The 11,582-nt window shown below is 37.4% G+C and overlaps 1 protein-coding gene across 2 annotated transcripts; it reads left to right on the forward strand.

Annotated features, from left to right (window-relative positions):
• The first annotated feature begins 303 nt into the window (after positions 1–303).
• On the forward strand, positions 304–11,327 carry LOC135583193 (mitogen-activated protein kinase kinase kinase 1-like). Of its 2 annotated transcripts, none has more exons than XM_065135966.1 (9): positions 304–1,939; positions 4,433–4,517; positions 4,707–4,769; positions 5,094–5,251; positions 5,780–5,855; positions 5,953–6,012; positions 7,131–7,238; positions 10,392–10,637; positions 10,789–11,327. In XM_065135966.1, the coding sequence occupies exons 1-8, from the start codon at positions 822–824 to the stop codon at positions 10,563–10,565; spliced, it is 1,842 nt and encodes a 613-aa protein (XP_064992038.1). In that variant the 5' UTR covers positions 304–821; the 3' UTR covers positions 10,566–10,637; positions 10,789–11,327. The 2 variants fall into 2 exon arrangements, with proteins under 2 accessions (XP_064992038.1, XP_064992039.1); XM_065135967.1 differs by having other exon boundaries at positions 10,844–11,327.
• The last annotated feature ends 255 nt before the right edge of the window (positions 11,328–11,582 follow it).

Below are 11,582 nucleotides of genomic sequence, written 5' to 3' on the forward strand. Positions count from 1 at the left end.
ACGATCGCATGCACGTAATTGACGAACTTGTTCTTGTGGACGCAGCAGCGGGAAGGACTCAGAGGTTGGAATAGAAGAAGAGGTGCCAAGATCAATGAAACTTCGACGAGGATACCAATTGGAAGCATGATATTTAGGAATTGACTTCGACATCATAAAAAACAAGATAACTAAATGATGTTATTTGACCATTTTATTATCAATTTGAGAAGCACAGAATATTCAAAGAAAGATTACTCGTCGTTTAATTTAATATAGATATTTTTCTGCTCGAGGAAAAATCCACCGCGTGTGCTGGCAAATTGCGGCGGAGTATTGTTCTTCTGTAATGTCGGAGCTTTCTTTTCTCACCGGCACACTGTTGCTCTTTGTATCTTCCTTTTACTGCTGGATCTGTGTCATTCATCGGTTGCATCCATGGGTGGTGGCCCATTTGGTTCCCAAGAATTCCAGCGGCAGCTTCCGTGACGCCACAAAACAGCGGACGCCTTCCCGGAATTGAATGGCGGATGGAAAGGGGAGGAGATGAACCCTACCATCGAGACCAAGTCTCCGCCGCCGGGTTCCGTGTTATTCCTGATCCTTTCACCCTCTTCCTGTTCGCTCTCCCGATTCCCGGAACGGCCTTTTGTTTTTTGGGTTTCGCCTTTTCTTGGGCTCCGGAAGCATCAGAAACCCTAGCGTTTGGTCGAAATTTCTTGTCGATTCTTCTTGTTGGCTTCGAAGTTCGCATCTTTTTTATTCCCTTTGTTGCCGGTGTTGGTAAAAATCGTGCCTTGGGGGTCTCTTTTTCCTGATGGGTTTATCGCCGCCACCGACGTATGTTCTTCAACCGTAGGAGAGCCGCCTCCAGCTCCGGACGCGGCACGATGGACTCCAGCAAGCAGCAGCAGGTGACGGGACGGCGTCCGCAGCTGGTGCGGCGCAACGCGGTCAAGTACGTCGAGTATGAGGCCGCGGGTTCCTCTTCGACCTCTTTCTCTTCTGCCGCGACCGAAGAAAACCCCGACCTCCGCGCCGCACGACCTCTGGACCTCTTCTCGTCCGCGTATGCCCAACAGACGAGCTTCCGGATCGACGGAAGCATTGAAGGCGAGGTAGACATCCTCTGCCGCAGTCTCGGCCTCAACAGCCCGGAGGATTTCGCTATTTCTGAGGACGAGTGGGAGAGGCACAAGGCGCGGTTATCCTCCGACGTCCTTTCCAGGTCCAGGCTTCTCCAGCTGGACAGCCCAACCCATAAAGATCCCGCCTTTGCGTCTGAAGATCCAATCTTGGGGTCTGATTGGACTCCTTTGGAACCCATTTCAGCATCCGCAGAAGTGATTGTAAGCCAGATCGGTCCTGAAGAGGAATGTGGGCAGCTCACTGATGATTCAAAGGTCGAAACTGGGGTTGTTGGTGGCCAATCCTGTCTGTCTCCGAGTTCTGGGGGAGGAGGTGGAATTCGAGGAGTCCGGCCTCCAGTTCTTTCCCCTCCACCGCCAATGACAAAATTTTCATCTCCTTCTTTGAGACATGAGCCTGGCAGTTCATCATCAACTCTTCAACCAGCTCCATTGATTTCCCTTGCAGTCACAGATGCAGCAAATTTGACTTCGGATATTGTCAGATCTGTTGCCCCAGAGGAAAGTGATCTTGAGGCACGTGGGAAGAAATCAGTGGATTCTGAGGAGAACAAGGGGAAGGGGGAGATTCTCGTGGGCGATGAAGTCAGCGAGGAGGAGTTGAGGGAACTGTGGTTGCAGGATACCCCCGAGGACTTCACAGGGACATCTTCTTACTCGACGATGAACGACGATGAGTCATGCAGTACGACTACTGAGACAACATTCACCATCTCACCAAATGGTAGGTTAAAGCGGAAGATAAAATCATGGATGCGTGGCATGCTTCTGGGTAGCGGTTCCTATGGAATGGTGTATGAAGGGATAAGCGAGTAAGTAACGAATTAAAATTATCTATCCAAGAAATTCTTGTTTCTTTATATGTATGGGTTAGATTCTTGAGGTTGCCATTTACCTACAAAATACTTCTAGTGGGATTTCAGTTACTTTTGAGAATACTCCCACGGTTCTTAAAGGAAACCAATTTATCCTAGTGAAGACAACCATAGTTAGTGAAGAATCCCATAACTTGACGGTGTTAATTATGGACTTTAAAATTGTCTGTTGTTGAGTACCTGTGGGATATGCACAGGTTAGTCAGTTGCAATTGTAAGAAATTGTAGCTTATATTTTAAGCAGAGCTACAGTTGTATTTTTAGACAACCCTGTAAATAAGCAAATAGTTAACTTTTCCACAAATTGTACAATATGGTGGTAAAAACTATGAACATTATTTTTGTTTTTTACTCTTCCATTTTGAGGTGGATACATAGCCCATCTAAGATATCTACATAGTCAGCACAGTGAGTTTTAACTTGCCCTATCTTAATTTTGTATCTGCATATATATTTATTTTAGTTACACAGTTCAAATAACCTCATCCTAAGTTTGTCAGTCATCTTTTTCCTTCACGATCACATTAATAAGGTGTTAAGATTTTTTCATTCCTTGTGATTATTTAGTGTTGAATATGTTGTGATTTCCAATAGTCCCATATTGGGCATTGATGATATAAATTGCCCGATTGGTCTGTTACTATTAAGGGCTTAATCATTTTGATTCATGTGCCTTTAGGCTTGTTATATCCAAGTCATTTGGGTTCATGGATTTCTTTCAGTCAATCACAACTAAAACATGTCAAAGTTTATGGTTTTGAATTATAATCAGATGGGATAAATCTGAGTCACCATTGGGCCATAGGCCTCACATGCCACCTACCAGTGAATGATTTTAAATTGCATTGGGTCTTTATGAGGACATTACTCCTTTGAATGTAGGAGATTATCATGCCACAATAGTCGCATATCAGAAGCTTATCGTTTAGATTTGTATATAGGTTATTTCAGTCTACCCATAATAATTAGGGTTTAAGCATTTTGGACGCTCTGATTTTGAGCCTATTGTATTGAGCAGGACTATTGAGCTGGGTCACAGACATACATATTTCTTAGAAGGGAGAAAAGTATCTAATCATGTCTAAGCTGCTAGTGATATGAAACTTAAGGCTTAGGAGTTTCTTTGGGGGGCTTAAAATAACATCTATGAAGTTGCAAAAATAGAAAATAATATCGGTAATCTTGTAATGCAGATGATAGAAGGATGAAGATTGGAGGCTTTTAATTAGAGGTAGTGATTTTGAAGAACACTGACAAGCTTACTTGTGCCTGCCTAGTGAAAATTATATAAGTAGCTTACTGTGGATTTAGAATTAGGGATAGGAATAAGAATTTCAGGTTCTTGAGATATTTTTGTGTGAAGTCAAAGATGACTTAGAGGATGAAAGCAGACTATGGAATAGGAACTAATTATGTACCCATTGATGCATCAAGTTTTCAACACAAAGTATTAATATGGGAAACTCAATTATTTTATAGAAATTTAGAAGTTGAGAACAAGCCAGTTAGTATTAAACTGTGTAAACAATATGTTATGGATAGTTTTTGGAGAGAGATTAAAGAAGAATTAGATATGAAATGAGTATTTCTAAGAGTTTGGTTTGCATTCATGTTAGAGGCTGGTTGCTAGACAGGAAGCATTTATAGGATAAAGTTCCTTGGTGTTTGACATTTGATAGTGAAGTTGTTTGATTCGTGAACGTAAGAGCAGAATGTATAAAGAGGCTATATTTTGTGATTTTGCCAATTAGATGTGTGTAAACCCATTAACATGAGTTGTCTTTTGTTGTTCAGAAATATTTGTGTATGCAGCCTTACTGTTTCATTTAGGTTTTATGCCTCTTTATTCAATTAAACTATATTTAGAATATGAAATCTCAAAAGATATTTCAAACTTTGAAGAATAAGCAGGTGTTAGTTCAACTCTTCTTTTTCTTCTTCTTCTTTTGAGAGAGGGAGATCTTGATTCCTCATAATTAAAAGTGTTGTAAGCTTTATAAATTAGTTGTTTAGGACTCATTAGTATGTATATAATGTGAATCACTAAATTGTAAATTGGCATGAGAAGTAGGATGAATAATCTTAGCTCACACTTGATGTTCACAAATTGTTAACTTCTTGGATGATCATATTTTCATATATCTGAGGTCTATAGGTTCCTCAACTGCTTGGTTGGTTCTAATTTCATGTATCCAAGTTCCATAAGTTCTTACTTTGTGTTAGTCTTTTCTTTTGTAAGCTTTATCAGCCAGACATCATTTAATGGTTATATATGTATATATCACTCTTTTACTTGGAGATCTAGTTTCATTAAAACACAGTTCTCTTTTTTAAATGATATTTTCAGTATGCTCAGTAAAATATAATTCTCGAGTATTATTAAATTGGTGAATTACTCTTTGATTAAGGCATGTTTTTTCATATGTATAGTGAGGGTATATTTTTTGCTGTCAAAGAAGTATCTTTGCTTGACCAAGGAAGCAATGCTGAACAATGTATTATTCAGCTTGAGCAGGTAGGATAATGTCAATTTTTACCTTTACATTGATCTAGTTCACTAATTCTTTACCATTTTCAATATTGTTTGCAAGTTATTTTATCCTCTTTTCTAATTATAGATGTGCTGGGACTTTCATGGATCTAAATGAGTAATTGGAAAATTGGTTAAGTGTTCTCAACTTTCTTCCTTAACTTTTGCTTCCAGGAGATCGCACTTCTAAGTCAGTTTGAACATGAAAACATAGTTCAATATTACGGAACAGACAAGGTATATTGTTTTTCCAATCTTGCTATTTCACCACTTTAGCTTTTCATGAATTTATCTTCTGACAGACGTATTTATTGAATTTTATTTTTATTTGCATGCCATTAAAATTGTACCTTAAAAAAGGGGAAAAGCATTAGATAAATGCGCCATTATATAAAATCACAAGATAGGGATAGTTGAAGCTTTTAATTTTTATTATTATCCTTTTGGTAGATTGGAATATTTGAGATTTTCTTGACTAATGGCATAAATATTATTTTATTTTTCATGGTGTAATCTCTACTTCCATTCTCTAACTGATATGTGATATGAATTAATTTTTAGGAGGATTCAAAATTATACATCTTCCTTGAACTTGTTACACAAGGTTCGCTTTCATCTCTGTATCAAAAGTATCGACTGCAAGATTCTCAAGTTTCAGCATATACTAGGCAGATCCTAAATGGCCTAAACTACCTTCATGAGCGAAATATTGTGCACAGGTGATTCAGCTGTTTTAGTTTATGCCTATGCACTTATTTCATAAATTTGGTTTTGACAGGATATGATGTTATATTATTGGAATTTTCTTTTCTGAGCCAGTCTTTTTGGATCCATGTGCCATGATTTAACGATACATACAAATGAATTATGTCCCTGGATAATGGTGCATGCCACTTGTTTGTTCCTGTGGTTCTTGCATATGAGCAAACTGTGCAGTTAAAACTTAAAAGTTGATTTAGATTAAAATCAGTCAGTGTGTATAATGAGGGACATGCCACTTTTTGCATGCCGTTATCTTGGCAACATGCACCAACTGAGGCACCTGTGTTTTTGTTCTGATTTTACAGTTCTATTAATCCTCAAGAGCTAGCTTGAAGATAAGGACTGGATCTTCATATATTTTGAGATAAATGTTAAGCAAGGATTGAATATATGATTCTGATAATATTTCTTTTAAGTCTTCCCAGTCATTTTCTTTTCTTGCTTATGGAAAGACAACCTTAAGATGCTATCTTTTCGTTTCTCAGAGATATCAAATGTGCAAATATATTGGTTCATGCAGACGGCTCTGTAAAACTTGCAGATTTTGGATTGGCAAAGGAGGTTTGTCTATTGCCCTCTTGCTTTATACATGTGATACTTTGCATATCTAATGTGTCATTATATTCATATTTTATTCTGCTTCTGTGAACAACTTCAGATGACCAAGTTCACCTTGCTGAAATCTTGCAAAGGCAGTGTCTATTGGATGGCTCCAGAGGTTAGCCCTTCTTCATCCTAAATGAGAATATATAGATTCTTTTCCATCAACGACACCTAATCTGGAACCTATGCCAAAAGAATCTGTAAAATGCTTTATGAACATGGCAATATCTGATTATTAAACAAGATAATTCTTTGACAGGGTTGTGCATTTCAACAAATAGATTCATATAGAATAAATGTTTGGAATTGTTCATTATGAGCAAGAATGCCGTTTTAGGAACCAGACTCGTATTGGCCTGGTCGATGGTTAGTACCAGTGTACCAACACATGGTACACTGAGGAGGAAGGGGAGATGAATGAAGAGGTGGGAGAACGAGCAAGGAGGAGGAGGAAGGGGAAGGAAGAAGAGGAGTGGATGAAGAGGAGGAAGGTAGAGGTGCAAGCGCACTTGCTGGTGGTGCATGATGAGCGAGGCAAAATGGACAACAGAGGTGAAACGAGCGAAGAGGGTTCTCAAATATGACCCCTAAAGAGTGTTCAATATATATGTATGTATATATGTATATATATATGTATGTATACATATATGTATGTATGTAATGAGTCGGACTGGACCGTCTAAAACGAGGGTGGTTTGCATATGGGTTCATTCCGGAATGAACATATCAGTCATTTCGTACCGATCTGGGGGAAATGATGATCCGTGATAAATTAATTTTGGTCTCATCCTCCTTTGAGATGACATTTTCTGAGCTTGTATACCACATGTCCATTCAAGTCTGAGATGCATCTTTGGCTGCAGCCATGAATCTGAGATGTATAATGATATTAATATGGTGATGTGGCAGTCAGGAAATGTTCTGCTAATGATTTATTCTTTAAAGCAGCATCATTTGAAAGCATAGCGCCACCTGCTAACAGTATGTGATATAACATTCATTGTCACATGTGACCGAGGGGTTTTCTCTTCATATCTGACTTTATTTATACTAATATGCAAAAGAACTGTAGCAACTGCTTGTAGATGGTGCGTTAACCTGCCAAGCCCTATTTCTTGGATGAGAGCCAAAGTTATTTACTTTATTAAGTTTCACTTGAGAAGCAGTAATGAAGTTGTTCGAAATTTTAGATTCATTTATGAACAATGACATTTCTTAGTTTCAATATTCCAGGTTATTAATCCCAGAAGATCATATGGACCCGCTGCAGATATATGGAGCCTTGGGTGCACAGTTCTGGAGATGTTGACTCGTCAGATACCTTATCCAAATCTAGAGTGGGTGAGTAATTTATATATTAGGATTACATACTATCTATGTTTCCAATTTTTCAGCAAACCTTTTTTCCAGTTCAGTAATAAAAAAATAAACTTTTACCTTCCCAGTCACCTCTTTTATCTGAGTTCAAATACCACTCCCTATGAGCTGAATGACATTTTATGCAGTTGAGCAGCCAGCCAGCGAAAGACTAGTGAGTGCATAATTAACAAGTTAATTGGAGATTGACACAAATTTAGATGATTCGACCATATTATTTTAATAGCCTAATAAAAGATCAGGCTGTGTGAAGTATCAAAATTTTAAGCTGCTAATGGAAAGAAAAAGATGTACCAAAGGCTTGATAAATTAATTCTACAAACAGACCACTTAAATCCAAATTGCAAGTAACTATCAAATTATTAGTTGGCTATATTTAACAAACTTTTTTTTTATGAGCTATATTAGTTGGCTGTATGTAACTTATAAACTTGATGTTATGGGCTGGAAAACAGTTCTAGAATTTGGATAAAGAGATAAACAAAAAGCCAAAAATTGAGATAGGAATCTAGCTCAATTTTATTCTGTAGATGTCCAATTTCAGAGAACAGAGTAGTGGTTATTTGACATCTGTAGACGATGATATTAGTAACAGTAATTAGCATGACCAACCAATCCATGTAAGTTTGTATTGTTGATGTGGCTGAATGGCAACCATATTTTCGTTGTGACTATTAATTGGATGAACAAAAAGACCTTGTTATTTCAAGTTTTCAACCCCTTGAGCAATGCTGCCAGCCATATTAAATGACATTCTTCTGAAAAAAAAAGAAAAAAGAAACTGGTTGTGCCACAGTGGGGTTGCCCCAACTGGAATTTGGTTTCATGGCTGAGTTATGGAAGTTAACTCTCTACATATTTGATATGTCTGTTTACACGCATTACCTGAACTCGCAATGGTAGGTTGTGTTCTTTAGCTCAGCTACCTATTTAGACAGGGAAAGAACTAGTGCTCGGTGAAAAGGTTTAACTGGAAGGAAGCAAGATGATCAATGGACCATGATTTTGCATGCCTAGCATATATGACGTTGGGATCTTATGGATTGTTGTTGTTGTTGTTGTTATTTTGTCTTTGTTGCTGCTCCATTGTACAATCTCATTTTAACTTGAATTAAGCTCCTTTCTTATTTCTTCTCATATTACTTGGACTGTTCAGGGTAGATTTAAATGTTATCTATCTGGTACTTCTTGGTTGTTATCATGAGTCTCCTAGAACTCAATCAGATGAAGTCTCTATAATTTTGTTGCCAGCAAATGTTTACACCAAGATGAAAGTTAGTTTGAATTTTTCTAAAATTTTGAACCACATAATGTCTCTTTTCAAGGGAAAACAATAAAACTACGTATGTACTTACTATTAGTATTCTGTGGTGAAAGAATAATAATGGCCAGTGCATAGTTTTCATGATTATGTCTTAACATTTTCAAAGGATGTGTCTCATAAGTAGATTATGTGGCGATACCATTATGCTAATTTAACAACTTAAATATTGCTAGAAGCTCTAATTAGGACAATATATAATGAAGTACCATATGCCATGTCAAATGCTCCAAAGGTTTTCATTTTGAAAATAGAACAGCACCATCAGACTAAAAGCATCCCTGATCTATGTATTCAGTTATCTGGCTTGGGGAGATAAAACCTGATATTGCCTGAAGTGGTCATGATCTACAGAAGACAAAAGAGAAAAAAAAAACAACAAATTGGTTCTCAACAGTTAAAAAGATCTGTTAAATAGATGGATTTGTAGAGATTAGTCTTTAGATTTTGGCAGGTTACCAGTGGTATACTGTTCGAGAAATCAACTAGGATAAGTATAGGATGAGGAATTGACTGAACAACAAAGTTCTTATTGTTGTTATTATCAAACAAACTAAATAGGAGTACCATGTAAGAGAAAGAAAAACGCTCCAGGGAACAAGGTTTTCCATCTAGTTCCAGTACTGGTTTCAGTAATCTACCAGACTGGTACAATACTGGTGTTCCAGGTATGCCGATATATACCACTGGTACTAACCAATAAAAAAGTAATACTGACCACTACTTCACCATATGGTCTGATATCAGTCCCTTGCTGGACTGGTATTTGAAACCTTGACGGGGAATAGGAAAACATGGTTTAAGATGGGGTAGATAAAATAATAAGATGAAAAAGAGGAACTTCCGGCTTAAGAAATATTTATTTTTGTGAAATCAATCACATGAAGCCTCATTTGTAAGTCCGTGTTCCTCTTTTGGACGTCATTTCCATAAATCCCAATAGTCCTAAGGGTTCTATTTAATTAGGATGTTTGGAAAATTTGTGCCATGGAGTTGTTTGAAATTTGAATAATGAGATGTCACTGTTCATGCTGCAGTAACAGGGACAGTGATAGCCCATTTATTTTATTAATTTATGATGTGCAAAACCCTTTGTTAAAAAACATAATGACACACAAAAACATGAACCCACCTGAAGGTCAAACTATTTACCCACCTGAATGTCAGATTGAAATCTGATATCAGGCCTTTGACTTGATTGAATTAGGTGGTTGTTGACAAAAAGTGCACAGTTCATGTTGGTGTTCTGGAATTTAGTTTTTAAATGGTAGATAAATTTTTTGTGCAAATTCTTATCATCATCATGCTGAATTCCATATTGACAACACATTTCAAATGTAGATTTACTACTAAAAGTGTGCAAGGATTGTACTAGATATGAGAAGAAAAGAGTGTATTCTTGTCAAGTCGTGAACACGAATGTCATAATAGAACATCTATGTTAGTAGAAGGATTCCCTGCTGACTTCTTTCCTCCAGAGTGAAGGATGTAATTAAAATTATTCAGGAGACCATAGAGATATTGGTTCCCTTACTATTAAGAGTACTAGCTATCATGGCTAGCGTTTGTGATGGTTCGATGTATTGGTTTGCTTGTCTACTAGAGTTACCTTTCTTATTAATTTAAGTTCAAAGTCTTGTTGTCTTCGTACATTATTTAATTTGCCAGTTGTATATCACAACATATTTACTTGTTTGGAGGGATATGATATGGATATCAGTGCACTTGTAACAGTGATGTCCTTTCCTTTTGTTTCCTTTATGATTGGGTAATAAATGATTCATTGTTATATGCAGACACAAGCTTTATATAGGATTGGCCATGGAGAACAGCCTTCTATTCCAAGCTACTTGTCTAAAGATGCACGTGATTTCATTAGCCAGTGTGTGAAAGTGAATCCAGATGATCGTCCCACTGCTTCTCAACTATTAGAGCATCCATTTGTCAGGAGATCAATGGGAACTTCTTGATGATCTAATTCGTCTCTGTTAATAATGAGAGATTAGTTGGCTAAAAAATAATGGCATTTCAAAAACATTAAGGTAAAGCATTCTATGTTCATTCTGAAATTTCAAGCAATCAATTTTGTGGTGGTCTAAGCTGTCCTCTCTTTTTCTTCATCATTTCTTTGTATATATGAATTGAATATCTTTAGATTTTACGTTTAATTTTGAACTCCATTCACCTGTGCAGATTTTTTGGTGACGCGCTGCAAATATGCTGAGAAAGTTTTTTTTTATGTTGCCAGTGTCTCATAAGAATCTTTGGTACTCGAACACCTTCATTTGTGACTTGACCTTGCGAAAGCTGATCGTAACCAATCGTGGAGAAGTCCATGTATTCAGCTGCCACAAATAAGATGATGAATGTTCGATGTGTATGCAATTATCGATCAAGATGAATGCATGTGCATGTCTCGAGTCCCGTTGTCGTCCAACAGTGTTGTTCATTTCGTGTAAATATTGTGTTTGTTGTGCTGATAATATAGGATTGACAGAGTGCTGCATTCTTTAGGTGTTGTTGGGAATGTATTGCCGTAAAGAAGAGTTACTAGGAAGGTTCCATGATATGGGGAGTACCAAATATGAGTCTTTTTCATCTGTTCTCCTCTTTCTTCTCCGATTTGGTGAAGTGTTGTCTTCATATTTGAAGCTTGTACAAGTGGTGCATGGTGTGCACAGTTTGTATGCCTAACTGACATAATATTCCTATTTCATTCCTGATTCATCAAATACATTGTCTTCCTCATGGAGCTCATTCAATTGTATGTCGAAGATGATGTTTTCTGAACCATCAACAGCACTCTCAATGATCCAAGCTTTCACAGATACATATATCATCTTTCGCAATATGATCGTCCAAGCAGATCTTGTTTCTTGTAGCAGATAAAGCAAGGCGGAGTTGGCATGTTCTCTAGTCTTATCCTCTCACAGGATAACAAGGACGAAACCATGGTTTTGCTGCATATAAATACCAGCGAGATGGAT

This window comes from Musa acuminata, chromosome BXJ3-1 (assembly GCF_036884655.1).
Source record: "Musa acuminata AAA Group cultivar baxijiao chromosome BXJ3-1, Cavendish_Baxijiao_AAA, whole genome shotgun sequence".
NCBI lineage: Eukaryota > Viridiplantae > Streptophyta > Magnoliopsida > Zingiberales > Musaceae > Musa > Musa acuminata.